We start from the raw sequence: 22,717 nt of genomic DNA, 5'->3' as shown, positions 1-22,717 counted from the left end.
ATGCAGAGATCCACGGCTAGGCCCCGGGTGGAGCTCCAGGAGTCCAATTGGCGAGAAAGAGGAAGGTTTATATGAGCGAGAATTGTTGAGACCAAGGTTGGATAAAGCACAGGGACAAATAGCCAAACGAATGGAAACACATGAACTATGAACCAATAGCTGAGGGGTCCCCACTGGATCAGGCCCTCCGAATGGGTGAGACAGTTGATTGGCTTGATCTGTTTGGGAGGCATCCAGGCAGTGGGACCGGGTCCTGTGCTCAGTGCATGAGTTGGCTGTTTGAAACTTGGGGCTTATGCAGGGACGCTTGGCTCAGCCTGGGAGGAGGGGACTGGACCTGCCTGGACTGAGTCTACCAGGTTGATCTCAATCCTCAGGGGAGTCTTTGCCCTGGAAGAGATAGGCTGGGGGGAAAGGGCCAGGGCCAGGAGTGGGGAGAACAAGGGAATCCAAGGCTGATATGTAAAATTAAATTATATTGTAAAATAAAATTTAAAAAAAGGAAATGCTGGCAATGCTCCGTTTGCCTGAATTTTACCACAGCCCTGACAAGTCCATCATAGAAAATGTTTACCTAACATGCAGAGTTTAATAATGTGATTGTGTGACCTCTTTGGAATGATGGTCCATGATTTTTTAGAAGTTATTTAAAGTGAAAAGTCTAGGTACTTGGAAGACTTATTTGTATTCATTAGTTAGACCTTTGTTTTCCCTGTAACATTTGAACACCAACAATTACAACAGAGACCAACTAATATCATTTCTGGTGGTACTTATATCATCTGCAACACTGATGGAAGCCAATAAATGATTATCCAGTTGGACAGAATCCTCAATATGTCTATAATTCAGATACAAGTGATTTCAGAACACATTGTGTTGTTATAGAGAACACATATAAATGCTATTAGATTTGTGCAATAGGAAGTATCCCAAATAATATTATTCAGAAATAAATAAAAAATTTATAAAATCTCAGTGAGTGTGAAGAGGTCCTCTAATACCAAAATTTGTTCCTTTTCACTGCCATTTCTCACGGACAACAATCTATAAACCGGGAATCAGAAGATACCCAGGAAAAATTAGAAAAGACCAATGTTAAAGAATAAATAGAATGCTACAATTCTCTTTAAACAAATGTTGTAATAAAGTCACCACCAAGGAACAACATTGTCAATATTTAAACTAGGAAAATTGTTTGTAAGTAGACAAAAATGTTTTCCCAAGCATTGTACTTGTCTATAAATTCAATTGGTTTGTTTATAAATTCAATTGGTTATTATTGTATCGTTTTCCACATTCCTCTATTATTATTTTTGCCACAGACAAGTGATCCATTCTTCCCCTTCCTTCAAATGTCAAACTCACTTACCAATATGAATTGTGAATATCAATACCTTCATCATCATCACAGAACTTGGAGACCTGGTCTAATTTGCTTTAGCACCAACAAATGCAAAGATACATCATTAGAGATTGCTACATTTAACAGTAATATGAAGAAGTTATTTGAGCTAGAATCCCTTGAATCTGTAGAGTTTTTGAAAATTTTTAGAATCATTGTTCAGATAACTGTTTGTCCATGGACAATTCCAAGACTTAATTTTACGAATTTCTCTCTTCTCTCTTGGTCTGTGTCTCACTTTCTCTCTGCCCAAAGACAAATATATTTCAGCAGTCTTTAAAGACGCCATCATTGCAACATGAAATATATCAATCTTTTAGCAAAGCAGTTAAAGACTGCTGATGTCATTGCATTCAAGTCAGTACTAGAGATTTAAAATACTCATGTAAGAGCTGAGTGAATTCAAAGACCTATTTTGGGTTGAAATATGCACAATTGCCCTATAGTTTATAAAGATATTAAACACTTAGAACTTATATGCCTATTGGTTGTCTGGAAACTGATACATAATTTTACCTAAATTAATCCTTGTATACTATAAAGATGACTTGTAGCCTTGTAAAACAGCCTAATGAATCAGGATTAAAGTGCAATTTTTCATTACTACATCTAAACCCATCTATACTACCATTTTGGAGGTTACATTTATTTCAAAATCCAGCTTGAAAGTGTAGGTTAGTCAAAAATGTTGCTCTTTCTAATTTCATGATTTGCAAATTCTCCCACCGCTCTGCGCTTTTCATACACCACGGGCCGTTTTCTTGCCCTTGGATAGTATTAAAATAACTAAAGGTCTGAGAGAAGGACTGCGCTGTGAAATGGCTCTGGGTTTGGGGCACCAGCATCATGTAGAGCCAGCGCTCTGGAAGATGAGGGACAGACAGACAGCTTTAAGGTCTATTAATTTGGTTCTTTTCTGCTGAGGGTTCCACTTTCTTCCCACTTACCTGTCACCTCCCTTCTTGCTCCAAATAGGACTTTTCTCTCTCTCTCTCTCTCTCATTCTAGTGGTGGCCAACAGATTAGGAGTTCAAAGCACTCTTCTAAGTATTTCCCCTTACATTCAACTAAGACAGAAAAGGACTTACTATGGCAAGAAGACATTAAAAAATAACATCACAATCTATATTGGCCCTGATGCTCCTAACGAACTCCACAAGTCTCAGTGTCTTTCTCTTATGTGTATCCCAATAAATTGAAATATGTATAAATAGATATTTACATACACACAGATATATAATATACATAAATACATATTTTTAGATCTTACTATTTGTCAATGTTTTCTTCATTGATTTCTGACGTTGCATCAGATGAGGCAATGCTAAAATAGTTTTAAAAAACATATAGTCAGATACCACATGATTTTCTAAAATTGATTTTTTGTTCAAATTAGCTATAATTACTGTTTGACATTCATAAACTTGTTAACTCTTAATAATTTAATGGAAAAGATTAACATTTAATATATCAAAAATGACGAAGGTTTAGCAGTGTTCTTTCAAATGGAAACTAACCCCGATGTAAAACAGTATTTCATAGTTGGATTCACTTTAGGGTTCAATTTTGAGGTCCATTTTTACTAACATGCATTACTGATATTCTGTACAGAGTTACAGAGTGCTTCTAGCATGTCCATCCAACCTCCATTCACCCATTGCCCAGTAACCTTATCAGTCCCTTATAAACACTATATTCTGCTTTCAAATCCACTCTTGCTTTCATTAGATAGATAAAAAATTATGCGACACTTGTCTTTCTGTATCTACTCCACTTTCCTCAACACAATGTCATCTAGTTCCTTTCACTTTACTGGAAATGCAAGATTTCACTCTTTGGGGCTGAACAATATTCCACTCTGTCCATATTTCTTCACTCACTCATCCCTTGGTAGACACCTAGGGTCAATGGATATCTTGGCTATTGAGAATAGAGCAGCAACACACATGGATATGCAAATATCTTCATTATATGTTGACTTTGTTTCCTCTGATCTCTTCAAGGGATCTCTTCAGATTTTTTGCCATTTTTAAACTGATGTTACTGGTGTTATTTCTTGGATCTTTTATATATTTTCAGTATTGACGTCTGTCAGGTGAATGTACACTGTGTCTTCACTCTGTTTTTTTTTTCATTATTTGGGAGAAGCTTTAAGACTTAAAATGTGTGTGTGTGTGTGTGTGTGTGTGTGTGTGTGTGTGTGTGTGTGTGTGTACATGCCACAGCCTGAGTGGAGATCAGAAAGCAACTTGCCTGAAGGAGTTCTCTTCTATAACCATGTGGGGCTTAGGTTTGGTAATTGTGCCTTTACCTGCTGGCAATCTTGCCCATTCTAGAAGCTTATCATTTTTAGGTAATCTTTGTCAAATTTCATGTTTGTTTCTTGTGCTTTGGGGGTCTTATACAGATAATCATAACCTGTACCAATATCTTATAATGTTTCACCCTGATAGTTTTTGAGTTTCTGGCCTTGATTAAAGTCCTTGCTACATTTTGAGTTGATTTTTGTGAGGTGAGGGGTGAGAGATAGGGATCTAATCTCAATCTTCTGCATGTGGGTGTCCAGTTTTCCAAGAACGATTTGTTGGAGAGGCTGTTCTTATTCCAAAGTTGTCTCTGGCACCTTTGTTGAGAATCCGCTAGCTATAGACTTGTGGATTGGTACTGGTTTTTTACTCTGTTCCACTGGTCTATGTGCCATGTTATGCCAACATTATGCTGCATTACTGTGGCTTTGTCCTATGTCTTGGAACCAGGTACTATAGAACTCCTCTAGCTCTGCTCTTTGTGCTGAAGCCCTTTAGGATCTTTTGTGCTTCCATACTTATTTCAGGCTCACCTTTTTAATTTTGCAAAGAATGTCATTGTCATTTTGCAAATGTTGTACCGATCAGGAACCTACTTTAGTCCTTAGGTACCCATCTGTCTTTTGGATACCTTCTTTTATGAGTCGTGCATCCACCATTGATGAGTAGTTCACAAATTGTAGTTGTTTCTGTCCCTCAGGTATGGTAGTAACAGCAAACCTGAGGCAGAAGAGCCTTTCAAAATGATGGTAGCTGTGGCTTGTGGCACCAGCCTCATGTGGGAAGAGCTCAGAAGAATGAAGGATACAGCTCTGGTTTCGTAGCTTCTTTTTCATTGTTTGAGAATGCCTCTGCTCCCTGCTCAACGTTACCTCCTTTTTACGCCTAAATGGATATTTCTCTGCTCTTGGTCTACTCTACTCTTCTGTCACACACAGGCATTCTAATATTTTTCTGCGGGTTTTGGCTGCTAGTAACTAAGAGTGAAGACTCTGAATCAGAGAGTTCCCGCTTTGGTATAGTCTTCTTCTTTGTGCCACAATTTAAGGCACAAAGAATGCTGTATACAGAAGCTCACCCTGACAGAACATGAGAGTACACAAAGAGCTGTGTTCCCTTGCATGGTCCTGACAGTACACACCCCAATCTCAAACTCTGTGTGTTACACGGGAAGGACTGGTACACACAGAGAGAAGTGCAGAGAAAGAGGTATTAATTTATTTATATCTTACAGCGCACTGGTGGACACAGTGGAGCATACGGTCTTCAGTTCACTCGAGAGTGTGCTAAAGGATAAAAGAACCTCAAATGAGTTCAAGTTAATTACAACCCGATGATTATAACTGTCATTCAATCTGTTCACTTTTTGAACCTTCAGATTTTTTCACATATAGGGCTGGTGCTAGAGGGCAGTGGGAAATGCGCCAGCCTAATACGTGCAAAGGCCCTAGCCAGGAGACCAAACAAAACTTCACATGTAAGTCTAAGATATCATATGCCCTTAAATGATGTTTCACAGTTTAATAAATACTTCAATCTTGTTTAAAGAGGGAAGAAGTTGGATGTTGTGGCATACTGCTACAATTCCAGTTTTTGAGAAGCTAGAGCAAGAGCATCACAAGTTCAAATTCAGCCTGGGCGACATAACATCTCAAAAAAAAAAAAAAAAAAAAAAAAAAAAAAAAAAAAGCAAAGGAAACAGAAAGGGGAAAGAAAGTAACGTTACCGAAGCTGAACTAATGTGTGAAAATTATGGTAGAATTTACTTAAAATCCGGTTCAGTGTGTAAAAGCTGATTCAGCTTGTCACATCTGATACCTTGTTTCCTAAGTGCCTCTTTTACCTTCTTACCTCCCTCAGATGTCTTTCCTGCACCAGAAAGCGTCTCATAGGTATGAGTTTAAGTTCCTCAATGTATGATGTGTTTGGTTTGGAGGAACCTGCTTCATCTAGGGGCTGAGGTCTGAGGGTGACGAACACATCGAGAGTTTATTGTTTCTGTTCTCTCCCTCCAAGGGCTCCTCTGCTTCCTGTTCCCTGCTATCCCGTCACTTCAAACAGGATCTCGTCTTTCTTACTCAGGGTAATAAAATCTAACACACAGAAAGCTGGAAGTTTTCCTAATTGTTTCAGCTGGTGGTTACTTAGAGTGTTAAATACACCGTGGGGTGTAAAAAGCATTGCTTGACGAGATGTACCTCTTTTATCCAAATTGGTCCCAAATGATAGAAAGGTCCATGTATATGCTAGAGGAACCACTTCTATGAGCCTCCAAATCTTATGTCTTTCTCTGCTTCTGTGTGTATATGTGTAAGGGGGCATTTGTTGCTGTGTACACATGAAAATACAAACAGCACATGTTTATATCCGTATATTTTCCATTACTCATTGCTAAAGCATTTTATTAACATATTAGTGTATATCTCACAGTTCACTGGTAGATCCTTTACCATGTAGTGACTCAGACTCATTCTGCGAAAGGCTAGAAGATTTAAAAAAAACACATCCAGTCAGATGCCATGTGGTTCCCAAGACGTAACTTTCTGGCTCAAATTCTCTTGCATTATTCTGAACGCTCTGAAGCAGCTAACGTTTACCCACATGGCACTGTTACTTGAAAACTTCCATATACGCTTCCTATAAACCGCAAACTGCCAGTGGGACCCCATTGCTGAAGACAACCCCTACACAAATCATTGAACACGGAGAAGTCAAGCTAGTGCCTCCACAGAGCCTTTACCCCCCGCATGCTAGCCTCTTTGGTGCAGGAAGGTACTCTGCACGCTACCAAAGGAGAAATGTAAACACCAACCCCGCCGCTTTGATTTATAGAATATATGTTTAATTATTTTTGCAGTGCTGGGGATGAGATATAAGGCCTTGCACATGCTGAGCCCATTCTGAGGCAAAGCTTCCATCCAAGGAAACGACACACTTGGAGAGTTAGAACCACTGAGCTCTGGAGACAGGGTAAGATCCAGGATCTTTTAGCCTGTTCTAATAGGCTGTGGGGGGGGCCTCTGCTCCCAGCCCACTGCTGCCCCCTCCTGGCTGTAAAGAGGATCCCTTCTATTTGTGACCAGCACTTTTTACATAGTGACTAAAGGTGACAAGCACCAGACAAGCCCCTCTCTCTGACTTGTTATCTTTTTCTACATGATTCAAAAGACAAAGAGCATTTATGAGAAAACATTAGAAATAGTTTAAAAGGGAACTTGTAATAATATGGATGCTCCTGACTGTGAATAACACAGATACCAATCTGTGTATGTGTGTATGCAAGCACGTGTATATACACACACACACACACACATATAAACTCTCACATATACACACACATATATATCTACTTATTCATTTATATCTTACCTTTCTTTCATGAATTCATTTGAGGAATTCGGTTCGTACAGGGATGTGCTAAAGGTTAAAAACAGACATAGTAAGGCAAGATGAGATATCTTAGAGCTAACTATTTGGAATATAATATGATACTTTCCTTAGAAATTATGCTTTACATGATTATAATTAGTAAAAATACAAAAATACAATTCAAGATCAAAATAGTTTCATTTTTTTTCTGTTAAACCTGACATAATATTAGCTACTATTAGTGGTGCAATTTGCTTATCTGACCATGAGATATGATCAGGTAGCTACAGACCTAAGGCAGTGTTCCCACCCCATGCAATGATGGTCTGAGGTTTAGAGGACTATCTTTGACTGGGGGCAGAGATCTGGAGAGAAACGGACACCTTAAACTTTCATTAGCTCCATTTTTTCACACTGAGAGCTAGGTTGTTCCTTATCACTGCTAACCTCTTTCTGTTGTAAAGAGAGTTTTCTTCTCTCTTGCTCCACTCAAAATATCAATCTCTCACTTGTTTTTTATGTTTCTGTGAATATATGTTTGCTGCATGTGTATTTTCTTTATTAGCTTACAACACAGACTTTTCCTTGGTGATTGCATCATAGATAAATCTTTTCACTTCATTATGTGAGTTGAAAGTAAACTATAATGAAAACTATATAAATTCACAGACCCTTTTAAATTCACGTTAGCGATGATCCCCTCTAATAACATCTAAATTGGTTGAGCCCTGAGCCTCCCTCTTATCTAGACCTGAAGAAGTGTCCTGACCATACTCTAGACTCCTTTCAACCAACTTGGTCAAAAAGACAGAAAGTTACCCACAGATGCAGACTTAGATACAGTGCCAAATATACTCTGTACTGTCCAGAAGAATATGCAGAATGGATTTTGCAAAACGGAACCTTCCCTTCTTTTCCTAGTTCTATGCTTTTTATGTATCATGTGTGTACATATTTATGGAAGCTCGTGTCCTTATGTAAGTGTTTACATATAGGTGTGTGTGTGCTGTCTTAAATTAACTTGTAACTTGATTCTCACAATTCATTCATGTGTGACCTAGAGTATTCAAAAGTGTAGTCAGGTCTGAATAGAAATAACTTCTGGAATCAAATAACTACATTAATTCTATGAGTTCTGGGACGTGAATTGATTGAGTTTTAAATATTTGTGTACATCACTAATTCAATTTGGCATTTTTATATTAGAAAAGAGGCTATCTATAGATAGTAGCAATGAATCTCCTGGGATTGTGTAAATAGTAATTCACCTATAGTAATTTAAGTAACTAGTATCTTAATTCCAGCACATAACAGGTTTTTTGGATGGGATTTATTTCAAACTCAGCTACAGCTTAAAGACACTTGTTCTTCCGACCAATTTCAAGTCGTCTTTGGTTTCACTTCTTGTGAAAATACGAGGTGAGAATGAAGCAGCTGTGGACCTGTGGGAGGGGCTCCATCCCGTGTGGTGATGGGCGGGGTTTAGGGTGCCAGTCTTCCGTAATGGCAGTGCTCTGGGTGGGCGGCATATCTGAGGTTCCTTGCCTCTCGTCATTTTGGCTGAAGGCTCTTCCGTGTCATGACCCCTTCTTCTGCCGCTCCTCCTCGACTTCTTTCCTTTTCATCTAACCCAGCCGACTGTCATACACAAGCATACTGAAAAGTTCCTTAGGGTTTAGTGGGTGGTTGCTCAGATTTGCAACCAATTTAAGAGGTGAGAGGAAGAACTTAGTGACCAAGTCTGCCCTTCTCAGTGGATTTGTGAGGAATAAATTTAGGTTTATATGTCTGTCTGCGTGTCTTTGGCACACTGAGGTCTCACATCTTATTGACAGCTTCTCAGCAGGTACTAACTCATCCACGGAGGTGCTATAAGATTTAGAGAGACACGTGGTGAATATCATGTGACTTCCTAGATTTCACAAATTACCTCTCCTAACACAATCAGTTATTCTGAAACTTGTGATTCACTTCCACCAAAATGAATTTATGTATTTGAAATAGACCTACCTTGCCTGGTAAAAAGCTCAGTAAGATTTTTGTCTGGTGCCGGGCGGTGGTGGCTCACGCCTTTAATCCCAGCACTCGGGAGGCAGAGGCAGGTGGATCTCTGTGAGTTCGAGGCCAGCCTGGACTGCCAAGTGAGTTCCAGGAAAGGCGCAAAGCTACACAGAGAGACCCTTCTCCAAAAAAAAAAAAAAAGATTTTTGTCTGGTGTTTAGCCAAGTATCAGCTTTCTGTTTTCAGGGGGTTTTTTTGTTTGTTTTTTCAACTGCAACTGCAAATTCAGTTTCTAGGTACAAATCCCTTCTTCCTTATCCAATGATCTCCTTACTATTATTACCCCCAAAGAGGCTTTCTCTACCCTGTGTAAGTTCCAGTACAGGCCTGTGCTGGGGGCTCTGAGCAATGATGAGGTAGGTTTGTGTTTGGGGTCCCTCCTTCAGCACAGTGGCAGAGTTCTGAAGGCTGATGGAGTCTTCCAGGACTACTAGCTGTGTTCTTGGCCAAAGGCCCCTCAGCTCCTTCCTATCGTTCCTTCTTCCTGCCTCCAGTTAGAATCTCTCTAGCCTTCACCCACTGTACCATACATAAAAGGTCTGAGTGTCCTACGCATTTGACTGCCACAAACACAGAAGGACAATACACTGACGGGGAGAATCACCCTCCTGTGAGCGATTCTCTTTTATTCAACCTGAACCAAATTCAAAAGACTGCTTCCTACAAATACACCAGGAAGAACGTTTAGAAACAGTTCAAAGACTCTCTGTTCTGCCACAGATGCTCCGTGGAGTGCAGCGCCCCAGTTCCAACCTCCTCCCTCTACCAGTTTTATGCTTGGGTTTGTGTGTCCAAGCATATTGCAGAAGTGTGAACACATTAATACATTTATATGTCTTCATTTATAATTTATAACTCGTTATGAAATTGGTAATTCCATCAAATGTCATGGATAGCAAAGTATCTGAACCTAGGCTAAAGGAAAACGAAAATACATGATCATACATGAATTGTAAGTCTAAGCTTTATTTTACATTAAAAAAATTTTACATATAAATTTACAATTACATTTTATATAATAACAATTGTTCTATAACCTAATTACCAATATTGAAATATTCATATGTCATGAATTTAAACATGGGATTTATTTTTTTTAATATGAGGCTTTATATGCCAGTGCTGAATGCCTCAAATCTGTAGAAATGGAAAAGAGTCCAAAGAGAAGCAGCTATTACTTTACTCTTAAAATGTAATAGCCTTTCTTAGTTGTACTTCTCTCGGATATTAGCTGCAGATTATAAGGAAACCCCCTTCTTGTCTCAATTTATGATTCTCAAGAGCCTTTATCATATCATTACTTCCATCAATCATGCTGTCTTTCTTGTATGGGACGTGGTCAAGTCCCTGTGTTCTGACAGAGTGGCTCCCTGCAGAACGATGGGGGAGGTCTGGAGCACTGGTCCATGTGGCGGCAGCTGGAGGGTGAGGATGCTTCTGGTCTCCAGATCCTGTATCTCTTCTCTTCTGCTAAAAGCCCCACACCTCCCTCTATACTCATTCTTTCTCTTTTCTCCTGATCAGATTCTCTCCTTTCCTGGCTCACACTAGTCTAGTATCTTATAGGAACTCTGAACACTTCCTAAGGGATTGGTCGATACTTAACGTGCCAAATTGGCTGAAGGAAGGATCCTATTTTCCTCAATTTCGTTTAAAATAAATGCAGTCAACTACAAGTCCTACAAAGAGATTATTTAGATACAGTTTAAAAGGCATTCTGATGTCAAAGATATTCTTGAGGTAGTTTTGTCAAATCTCAACCTCTTCGCATAGTTTTTATGGGATTTGTGTGTATTTTCAGGGGTGTGTGTGTGTGTGTGTGCATGCGCGCATGTGCGCACATGCATGCACGCTGATGGAAGTTTGTAGATCTATGTAGGAACATACACATATACATATTTACATATGTGTATATATAAGAGTACATATGGGTGTATGTTTTTAATTCAGTTTACTCACCTATCACTCATAGCTCCAAAAAGGTATTGTGATGCCGATTCATCCGTATATGTTCTAAATGATTGAAAAGTATGTAGTCAGTAAAAAGTACATATATTTAAAATGTAATCACTTTTGGGGGGGATCAAATAACTGCATTTAATATACTTATTATATGGTAGCTGATTTTAAAATAGCCATATGAAAATCCCAAATTTCATCTTGTAGGCAACTGAGGAAAGCTGGGAATGGGAGAGGTGGTCTTCCCAGGGATAAGCACATCAATTGGTTGTCCAGCGCCAAATGGTCAGCACTGAAAACACACATACAAATAACACTCTACCAACTGAGCAGATTATATTTAGCAATATATGCATATAATATACATATACATACATGCATGCTATAATAATTAATGACAGAAGTGGCCATGGATTTGAAGGAGAGCAAGGGGGTATCTGGAAGGGTTTTGAGGAGGGAAAAGGAGGAAGAGAGAAATGTAATTAAAATATAACCTCAGAAATAAAATACGTAATGCATCCAGATTAACTATTAATTCCGGAGTGTAACAGTCCGTTGGTGCACTTATTTCTAATTCAACTACAGTTTGTGGGCCCATAGCTTTCTGACCCCATCTAAACCCCTGAGTCCTAACTCTGTCTTCTCCCATCTTCCTTTCACCCCGCTGTTTCTCTCCTCCCCACGAGATAAGATGGAGTAGCTGCAGATGGGAGGCAGCGGCTCCATCTGATTCAGCAGAGAGTATTCATGTGGGGCACCAGCCTCACCTGGCAGTGGAGCGTGAATGGTGAGGGACACATGCAGGTTCACTGGCAGATCTTTTTCTGCTAAGCCTTCCAACCCCTACCAACCCACCACTCTGTCTCTAGGCTCTGAGGAGACTCTCTTTGGTCCACACACTATTGGTATCTCACTTAGTAAATCTGATCATTTCCAATGCAGTTGTTGCTATTAAGGGTGGGAAATACTGACCCCCTCCCCAAAAGCATCTCATTGAGAGAGATGTATACTTCATTTTTGCCCATGGTGCACCTGGGGGTGGATCTTTATAGACCTCGACTTCCTTTTATTCTTTTTTAGATCAAGTCTACTCTTTGACTATGTCATGTATGTATATAATGCATTCTGATCCTTCTCATCCCTTATTGTCTTCTATCCTTTTCCACCCCTCCCACTCACCCTCCAAACAATCCCCTTACTGCTTTTATGTCTTTGTTTTTGTTCTTTGACACACCTAGTTTAACCAGGGTCACCCACAAGGGCCCGGATATGGAACTAGCCGCTGGAGTGTGGGTAACTACTTCTCTAGCAGCCCTCAACAGCCAGCAGTTCCTGGGGAGGGGCAAGCAGGGCCTCACAGCCCCTCCTCAACCCATGAATGAATGTTGTCAGGCCCAGTCTCAGCACAGGCAATACAGCTGCTGTGAGTTCATGACTGCAGCCATGTCAGGTCCTAAAGGTCAGGTTTCACAACACATGTCCCCATCATCCATCACTTACATTCTTTCTACCCACCCTCCTCCAGTGCTCCTTAAGCTTTAGAGGGTGGGAAACATGTCCCATTTAGGGCTAGGTACTCAGCTGTCTCTTAATGTTGGCTTCTTCTTTCTTTTACTGTTCAATGTTTCTGTGTATGTTGTGGGATATTTGTACACTTGTGTGAAGATACAACGCTGTGACTGGTTTAGTAAAGAGCCGAATGGCCAATGACTAGGCAGGAGATACAGGCGGGATTTCTGGGGAGAGAGAGGAAGAGGCGGTGCATAGGAGATACCATGGAGACATGGAGAGCATCCACAGAAGAAGCAGGATGAGTGGCACGTGACAGAACGTAGATTAATAGAAATGGGTTAATTTAGCTTATAAGAGTTAGTTAAAAACAAGCCTAAGCTAAAGCCAAGATTTCATAATTAATAATACGATTCTTTGCCATTATTTGGGAGTGAGTTGGGGCCCAAAGGAAAGTCTGACTACATACTGGGAGCTGGTGGGACAGAGAAAGACTCATCACATGTATATGTACATGTCTTTATATAAATGTGTATATGCACACACATACTCACATATTTATGCATATATGTATTTTTTTTGTTTTTTTTAATTCATATTTCACTGAAGGACTCTGGATAATTCACTGATGTTAAGTCATCTGGATATAAACTAAGGGATTATAAAAGTACAATGTCACAACAAAACAATTTTCCTGACTTTTTAAGGTTAAAATGACTATAGTTACTCTAAACATTAGCTGGTTGAACTTTGAATATCCATATGAAGATCATTATTTGAACTTGGTATGGCATTTTGATTAGGGATTGGGCTTAATAAGTTAATAACTATCTTACCAGGTATGATAACTCAAGCCTATAATTTCAGCAATAAGGAAGTTGAGGCAAGAGTCCAAGGCCAAGGCCAAGTCCAAGGCCAGCCTACATAGTGAGAGCAGGTTAGCTGTGGCTACAGAGTAAGACTGCTTCAAAAACAAAAAACAGTGACAAAAGTGATTATCTTAGGCCAATGGAAATAATAATATCCACAGATTTAACTATTACCTCAGCACCAACATGTAAGAGTCTTTTGTGGTGACATTATTTCAAACTCAACTTCAGTTTGTAGGTACACATCACCATGACCTCACCTGATTCCTGACTCTGAATTCTCTTCCTCACCTGCTCATTTTCATAGTTTACGTGTGTCTTTTCTGCCCATCAGACAGGGTTTAGTAGCTCACTCTAAAATGATGGCGAGTTTGTGTGGGAGGCATCAGTCCAGCACAGTTGCAGAGCTTTTGAGGATTGGGGACAATTTTAGTATCCATGTGTTCCATCTTCTGTTGGAGCTCCAGAGCCCCATGTTTGATCATTCATTACCACTGCCTTGATCTGAAGCAAGATTTTTCCTCCTTTTGAATGTTATCCCCAAAATTAAATTGTTGATGTCCTAATCACTGTTATTATTTAGAGACAGGCATTGCAAGCATAAACAGTTACAAGATGAGATCACACTAATAAATTCAGTCTTAATTCAATACGAGTGGTATCCTTATAGAGATGAACACATTGGTATAAGATGCACATGGAAAGAATGCTAAGTACAAATTGAGGCAGAGGCATAGAGGATGGATTCACATGCCAAGGAATGCCAAAGATTTCCTACAACCAGTAGTGGGACAAAAGAGGTGTCAAACTTAATCTTCTTCAGAGCCCTCAAAAAGAGCTAGCCTTGAAGGCATTAGGTATCAGACTTCTACCTCTGTGGGGTGTGGGGAAAATTGCTATTGCTTAAGCTATCTAGTTTGGAATGCTTTATTACTGAAGCCACAGCAAATTAACTCAACACTTCAGGTCTTGTCTCACACACAGGCAATTCGACAGTTTTCTGTGAGTTTGGGTCACTAGGCGCTAAAGTTTCTCCTGATGTGTTTCTCATTTATTCAACTAGATTCAAAACAAGAAAGAAGGTGATAAACAGATGCTGGCATTCAAATACTTTAGAAATACTATCCAAAACACTCTATGCTTAATACCTGGGTATCCAAAACACTCTATGCTTAATACCTGGTATCCAAAACACTCTATGCTTAATACCTGGGTATCTTTATTTATATATATATACACACACACACATACATGTATGTAACTGACCTTCCACTGCTTTCATCATTGGATGGTAGAGACTCTTCATTTGTGTCACAGCTAAAGAATTAAAATTGTACACAATCAAATACCATTTAAATCACAGGCTTACTTTTCACTAACTCTGCCTACAACTTATAAATTGGTTGAACCCCCCCCCCCAAAAAAATTAACCTGATAGGGGAGAAATGGAGTGGGGGGGGGACGGGTTCACTAACAAACACTAAGGCTCTATGAAAACTCAATGTGTAGCTTGAGTTTTCCTGCCTGGCCCACAGTCAGGACAAATCTCTCTCACCCGCCAGTCCCAAGTCGCTTAAACCTGATCAAATAAACACAGAGACTTATATTGGTTTCAAACTGTATGGCCGTGGCAGGCTTCTTGCTAACTGTTCTTACAGCTTAAATTAATCCATTTCTATTAATCTATACCTTGCCACGTGGCTTGTGGCTTACCGGTACTTTACATCTTCCTTATCCTGATGGCGGCTGGCAGTGTCTCCTCCTCTAGCTTCCTGTTCTCTCAATTTTCCTCTGTTAGTCCCGCCTATACTTCCTGCCTGGCCACTGCCAATCAGTGATTTATTCATTGACCAATCAGCAACACATTTGACATACAGACCATCCCACAGCATCAATGGAAATTCATTACCCTGTAAGCTAACTTTAAAAAAAAAAAATGGAGGTACTCTGCATGGGTGGACAATACTGCTTCCAGAACACATGGGTTATGAAACAAACATCTCAAGGGTATGGATGGAATGCTTCAGGAGGCCTCAGAAACACCCAAAGCAGCGCAGGTCCTGCCTTTGCTTTGGGTTGCCCAGAAGATCTAAACAGTAAGATTCTAGTGCTGAGGACTGGGAAATTTCCTCCCCGAGAGCTAGTTTCCACAGTCATACATCAGTGGTTTTGCTCAGTGCTGGATACCGCATATTACAATACTGACTGGCGAGATGTACCCATGGTGGCAATGGGGGCATAAATGCTCTGGGGGTGACCAATGGCTTTCTGCTTGGATTTGAGGCCAGCTCAACAGGAGAGAATTCATGACTGCGGAGGCCGTCAGCCCTAGACGGGGACCTACTATTGTTCTTTTGCTAAATGATCATGCTGTCAAACTATCTTCTAAATATTTATGCTTGGATCCAACAGATTTGCACTAGTCTCACCCTTGGTCAGAGAAGCTTCAAGCTGCGGTTAAGGAGGAAAAATAACTGGTCACAGTTCTGCTGATATTATGTCACTATGAATGCTTGGTCCCGGCATGGGAACCCCAGGTTCAGAAAGCATCATGAAAGAAGGGGCAGAAAGAATGTAAGAGCTGGAAGGGGGCGGGGGGGGGGACACGCTGTGACTGCTGTCTTTTCAGACACGACATGGTCGTTGCACTCATGGACTGTGGCTACCTGAACAAGACCTGTACAAGATCAAGCCGGTCAACACTATGGCATGGACTGAGGAGGGGTTCAAGAGGTCCCAATCCTGGCTGAAGAGCTATTGGCAACATGACGGCTATTTGGGCAGGAAGAGTCATATTTCCTTGGGTATGAGTCCAGGGGAAAGCACTTATGTCCCAGTGAATGGTGCCACACACAGGTGCCATAGACAGCGCTAACTGAACTCCGTGTGTTAATTAAAAGTAAAAGGGGATTCGAACAGAAGTATTGTCCTTTGTCCCTAGACGTGAAGGTTTGTGTGAATGAAAGACATGGGCTTACAAAAGAAACTTTAATATGTCAAGATTTAAGAACTTTAGTTCAAAACCTAATGGGATATTGAAATAGTCTTTTGTGACAGAATTTATTTTAAACTCAAATTGATTTCTATAGGAAGTCACCCTTCTTTGTTTCTGTTTTTGTTCAGCAATCTATGCTTATTATATTTTCAGGAATGACGTATAAGATACATTTAGATATAGGAGATTAAGTCACAGAACGCCCAGAGGAAAATGGATTTTAAAAATGTAAGATATGAACCAATTTTCTCTTTTTTATAGGAAAAAACTTTTATTTGCTATTAATAGTCCACCCATAAATGATCTGTTATGTAACAGTGCAATTGTTTGCTGTTAAGAAAAATTTCTCAGTAAAAAGTAATACAATGGGCTGATGTCACCCCCCTTAGCCCATCTCGTTTCTGTTCCTAAGTCCTGTCATTTCCTCCTCAGGTTTACCTAGGAAGGCTGTGTTTCCCACCAGTCATTTGATGTCAAGGAACAGCAGGGCTGGAAGCTGGAGGTGCTGCTAGTGGGTCTGGGTTGGGAGACTAGGCTTCCGAGGACGCCAAGCTCTGGAGCACTCTTGTTTATTCAGAGTTCCTCTGCTGTCCACCCCTCCCACCTCTGAATAAGATCCTTATCTCCCTGGATCACCGTGAACAACACACAGTCATTGAAACAGTTGAACTAAGCATTTGGCTTGCTAGACTCTGAAGTTCTTAGCAGACTATAATTAAGTATCTTTTGATCAGGCCCATCATTTTGTATCTAGTCCCCAATCAAAAATGCCGCACACAGATGCTGAAAGGTTGTCGTGTATGCTGTGTGTTGTAATGAGTACGTTAAAAAGGTTTTTCCATCCAGATTGAAAGAAAAAGTCAACTCACCAAATGTTGTCATTTAGGTTAGAGGACTGTGAATCTCTAAATGACTCCTTTTTATTTCTGTGAACCAAGAAAAAAATATGCAAAGAATAAAGTTAGACAATATCAAAGAATTCATGATTTTCCCTATAGGGCACACAATGAAGTTACATGCAACAAATTGTGCTGCAGATGGCAGAAGCTTAGGTCATGGCCTCAGGTTAGCAGAGTGGAAATGTGAGCTGTTCTCGGGGGTGTATGTGCACGCACAGTGTGTGTGTGTGTGTGTGTGTGTGTGTGTGTGTGTGTGTGTGTGTGTGTGTGTGCGCGCACTCATAGTGACTTAATATCAGCACTTTGACCAGTTATGTCTCTTCACTGACCACAGCTTACTGCAAAAAGAAGCTGCTATGGCCAAGACACACATTTTTGCTGGAAGTAGGACGTAGCACTAAAGGGTCAGCAATAAGGATTAAATGTCCTCCACATGTTTTCCACCATTTCGTCAGCAGGCTACTGTAGGACTAAGAGTCACCTGGAGAGACCATAATGGAGGAGAGAGAGGACGATGAGGAGAGCGTCTCCCTTCATCTCTGCCCAGTGTGGCCACTGGGAGTCCTTGGTGGAATGTGCTTCTGCAGGTCAGAGGCTAACACAAAGAAATGGATATGGGCTGGAAGGGAAAGCTGAAAGGTCCCGTGGGAAAGAGCTGGGGACCCTCTGCATGAAACCCTTGAGGACCAAAAAAATAAATAGTAAACAAAATACAACATATGAAAGTCTCAGAGAATAATACTATCAAATAAACACATGATTAAAAAATTAAAAATTGCTATGTAGCAACTGTACAAAGTGATATATTTAAATTTTTGCAATATACAGATATTCTTAAGTTAATACAACTCCTAGGAAACCTTAAATAGTTATAGATTCCTAGCCAAATGAAAGCTAAAACTGCATGCAGCATTCTCTGTCCCAAAGCTCAGAAACAATGGAATTGTTGGTTTCGAGAAGTAACAGCCAAGTGTTGAGATTGCCACGAGTTAGAAAGAAAACCCCATGCTCTGCTTCATTTGATCCGCAGATCGAAACACTCCACCTTCTGAAACAGGTTGGGGAAATGCCTCTCAAAACGAGTGGGCAAAGCCATCAGCCTTAGATGCTCCTCGTTAGTTCCCTTTACAAATTTTATCTTGCTCATTCATCTGTGTGCTATGTGTGTGTGTGGGTGCACGCTCATGCCAAGGCACGCAGGCATGCAGGGGTGAGAGGAAAACTTATGAAAATTGACCCTCTCCTTCCATTCTGTGGATCACTGGAAACAAGCTCAAGGCATCATCAGGCTGGGGCAAAAGCACCTTTAACCACTGACCCATCACGCTGGTCCTATTGTGTTCTTTCTTTGGGGTTCTTTATGTACTAGTTACTTTTTACTTCTTCTATATAATTTTTTTTTTTTTTTTTTTTTTTTTGGTTTTTCGAGACAGGGTTTCTCTGTGTAGCTTTGCGCCTTTCCTGGAACTCACTTGGTAGCCCAGGCTGGCCTCGAACTCACAGAGATCCGCCTGGCTCTGCCTCCCAAGTGCTGGGATTAAAGGCGTGTGCCACCACCGCCCGGCCTATATAATTTTTTAACTCTTTTCTACTGGTATTGATGTAATGGTACTAGTTATTTTTGTTTATGACTGTATTTTCATATCTAGTTTGTTCATATGTTATGGTTGTTTCTGCTACTTGTTTTCTTCTTTCTGAGAGGTGCTGGGGACAGATCCCATGCCCTGAACATTTGTGACTAAGATGTACACCCATCCCTGTTTTGAGAAACCATACTTCAATCCAGCTATGATATAGCACTGACTGAACTTGGAAAATACTTCAAACCTTAAAGAATAAGGCAGATAAAAACAGCCAGTCATCAGCTCTTCCCCCAGATAGACACAAACAGGGAAGACCTGAAAAGTCATGGTCCGTTTCACCTCCATTGCAACAGCAGAGTCGTCTATACAGCTTCTACTTCCACCATGTCAACAAGTGCCCCCAGCACAGGTAGCCCCCATAACCCTTCAGACCACATATTTTCAAAAGTCCAGAGAAGTAAGCACAGAATGCACACCCTACATGCACATCTGTCTACAAACACCTGCCTCAACTTCCAGAGAGTCCCCACTCTTGCTACAACCTACAGAGGAAATGGGTCATATAGGCCCCAGCCCAACTATACTGTACCAAAACCATGAATCATTGCCCAAGAAGCTATAAAGAAACTTCTTTCTTTATAGAATTCATTTGGAAGTAAACTCAACACTAAAAACAAATTGATTTCTCTGGGCATTCCAAGGGAAGGCTGCTTCCTAAGAAAGATCTCACAAATGCACAAACTTCAACATAGAAACACAAGGAATTTTAAAAGCAGGCAACATGGCGTCTCCAAAAGTTAAAAGAACTCTAGAAATGAGCTCCAAAGATATAAAATGAGATTAGATGCCAGATAAATGATTCAAAAGAATGATTGTTGAAATTAGCAATAATTTCAAAAACAATATAAATAAACAGCTGATTGAATTAGAGAAGACAATGAGGATATAAAAGAGTCATTCAGTAAAGAGATGAAAACTAGAAATCTTTTGGGGGAAAACTAGAAATCTTCTAAATGAAAAATCCAATAAGTGAAATATTAATAGCTCAGTGTATAATCTCACAAGGATAGAAGAAAAACACAACTTGAAGACAATATTGACAAATTAGAACATTTAAACATTAAAAAAATAAAAAGCATCTCAAAAGGCAGGAACAGAAAATGCCAGATCTCTGGGACACCATTAAAAAGACCAAATGAGCCGGGCGGTGGTGGCGCACGCCTTTAATCCCAGCACTCGGGAGGCAGAGCCAGGTGGATCTCTGTGAGTTCGAGGCCAGCCTGGGCTACCAAGTGAGTTCCAGGAAAGGCGCAAAGCTACACAGAGAAACCCTGTCTCGAAAAACCAAAAAAAAAAAAAAAAGACCAAATGAATATTAGGCATTGATAAGGGGTTGGAATGGAAGTCCTGGCTAGCGGCTCAGTGATCAAGTACTTACTCAGCATGCACAAGGCCCTGAGTTTGAGTCTCAGCATTGAAAACCAAATAAGAGGTCTCCAGAGGACAAACACAGTTCCGCCCCAGGTTTCTAGACCTGAAGTGAGAAGAATTCGCTCATGAACCGGTCAGACACCATTATGGTGCATGAGTACAGGGTGGGGAAATGGGGGAGAGAGAGAGAGAGAGAGAGAGAGAGAGAGAGAGAGAGAGAGAGAGAGAGAGAGAGAGAGAGAGAGAGAGAGGCAGAATGGTTCATGTGCAGGGGAGAGAGGCAGATCTGAAGAGGTGAGGGCAGTAAGGTAAATCCCTTGCCTGCCACCCAGGGCCATAGTGAAGGACCATGACTTGGTCAGTGGCCCTGATGCTGCTGTGGGGATCTGTGTTGATGTCCACAGCTCCTGTTACCACCAAGGACCCTGCAGACACCCAGAGTCTGGGCCACTACCTGTGACCAAGCTGATACCCAAGGGATGTACTGCCACAGGGGCCATGGAGAGCGAGGAGTCCTGCACTGCCACCCAGGACCATAGTGACATCCGGCCCAGATTGCTGCCAGGGGCCATGTCTGGGTCTGTGGCCCTGTGGCTCCTGTTGCCATCGAGGGCTGTATAGAGGCCAGCAGTCCAGACTAACACCTGAAGCCATGCTAGTCTTAGAGGCTCAAGATACTGCCAGGGCCATACAGACCTGGGTGGCCCATGCTGCCACTCAAGGCCATGGTGTCATTTGGTCCCAAATTGTGGCTGTGGGCCACATCTCGGTCTGTGGCCCTACCACAGCCAGGATCTGTGTCAGTGTTCATGGATCCTGTTCCCATCGAAGGCTGAGTGGATCCACAAGATCTGGGCTGTCACTTGCGGACATGTTGGCATTTTGGGGCCACTGACTGGGACCATGCCAATCTAGGTGATCTGCAATGCCAACCAGGGCCATGATGACACCTGGATGTGGGCTGTTGCCAAGGATCATGTCTGAATCTGTGGTCCTACCTCAGCCTGAGTCTGTGCTGATGTCCGTGGCCCATGTTGCCACCAAAGGCCACGCTGATGCCCAGGATCTGGGCCTTCACCTGTGGCCTTCTTGGTGCTCGAGGGCTGTGCTGCTGCTGGGCCCATACAGACCTGAGTGACATGCACTGCCACCTGAGGCCAAGGCAATCATACAGGCCTGAGCTGTAGCTAGGGTCATGTCTGGGTCTGTAGCCCCGCCACAGTCCAGGACCTGCACTGATATCTGAGGCTTCTGTTGCCATCAAAGGCAGTGCAGATGCCTGGGATCTGGGCCCATGCCTGGGGCCATGTGGGAGTTCAAAGGCTACGCTGCCTTTGGGTCCATGCCAATCAAGTGACCTGCACTACCAGCTGGGGCCATGGTGGCATCCGAGCTTAGGCTGCCGCCAAGGACCATGTCCCGGTCCATGGTTCAACCACAGCTGGGGTCTGTATTGATGTCCATGGCCTGTAGGGCCACTAAGGGCCACAAGGATGTCAGGGGTCTGAGCTGCCGCCTAGGGGCAGATTAGTGTCTAAGGGTTGAGCCTCTACTGGGACTATGCAGTTCTGAGTAGGCTGCATTGCCGACAGGGGCCATGGTGTCTGTGCTGCTGGCCGAGGCCTCTGTTAACACCAAAAACACAAACAGGGAGGGTATGGCTACATAGAGTTGGCCCTGCCCCTCACTGGCAGCAACACTAGGTGGAACTGGACTTGCCCCTCAGTTACCCCACTTGGGCTGCACACCAGAGCTGATCCTGTTGGTGGGGGCATGGGTGAGTCAAGCCTGTGGGTGCGAAAGCAGGAGCTCTTCCCCTACCCCCACCCTCGTATGCCACAGGGTGGCAAGGATAAGGGAAATATGCCCCCCTTGCCACCTACAATGGGCAGGAGGTCCAACCTGGGGCCAGGGCATGAGAACAGAAGAGCTGGCGCTTCCCCTCACCAAGTATAGCAATCCAGAGAGTGAGCACTGTACCTCACCTGGACAAAACAGAGCTGGCCCTGGTGGTGTGGGTGTCCGTGAACCGAGGTGTGAGAGCAGAACTGGCCCTGCTCCTTGCTGCCTGCTGCAGTGGGTGAGCTAGCCTGGGCAATGCTGGAGAGCTTGTCCAGATGAGGGAAAGCTGGCAGGCTGACCAACCCAGCTACCACCCAGGCCCAGAACCAGGACTATGAGGTAGCCTACCCCAACACCCACCTCATCTATGAACTGCTGAAGAATGTGCAGGGGCCGGACCTATAGATCCAAAGCTACAGGATCTCCATGACACAGGACAACAACAGGATATCCAAGAGGAGTCCCAGTGAGGGCCCAGTATCAATGGTG

The 22,717-nt window shown here is 42.0% G+C and overlaps 1 protein-coding gene across 1 annotated transcript in view; it reads right to left on the bottom strand.

Moving 5' to 3' along the window:
- LOC128119455 (phosphatidylinositol 3,4,5-trisphosphate 3-phosphatase TPTE2-like) overlaps window positions 1–21,814 on the bottom strand; it is an 81,323-nt gene extending 59,509 nt beyond the window's left edge. The window contains exons 1-7 of the mRNA XM_052752842.1: window positions 21,714–21,814; window positions 21,385–21,537; window positions 14,745–14,795; window positions 7,081–7,128; window positions 4,944–4,997; window positions 2,676–2,729; window positions 1,373–1,438 (exon numbers count right to left, since the gene is read on the bottom strand). Coding sequence (XP_052608802.1) covers window positions 1,373–1,438; window positions 2,676–2,729; window positions 4,944–4,997; window positions 7,081–7,128; window positions 14,745–14,795; window positions 21,385–21,537; window positions 21,714–21,814 — 527 coding nt within the window. The remainder of the gene's footprint in view (window positions 1–1,372; window positions 1,439–2,675; window positions 2,730–4,943; window positions 4,998–7,080; window positions 7,129–14,744; window positions 14,796–21,384; window positions 21,538–21,713) is intronic.
- Window positions 21,815–22,717: the final 903 nt, after the last annotated feature.

The sequence above is a fragment of the Peromyscus californicus genome, unplaced genomic scaffold (assembly GCF_007827085.1).
Source record: "Peromyscus californicus insignis strain IS unplaced genomic scaffold, ASM782708v3 Scaffold_23__1_contigs__length_62951481, whole genome shotgun sequence".
Classification (NCBI taxonomy): Eukaryota; Metazoa; Chordata; class Mammalia; order Rodentia; family Cricetidae; genus Peromyscus; species Peromyscus californicus.
Note: the sequence above shows the minus strand (reverse complement) of the source record. Positions and strands in the feature narration are given on the sequence as shown.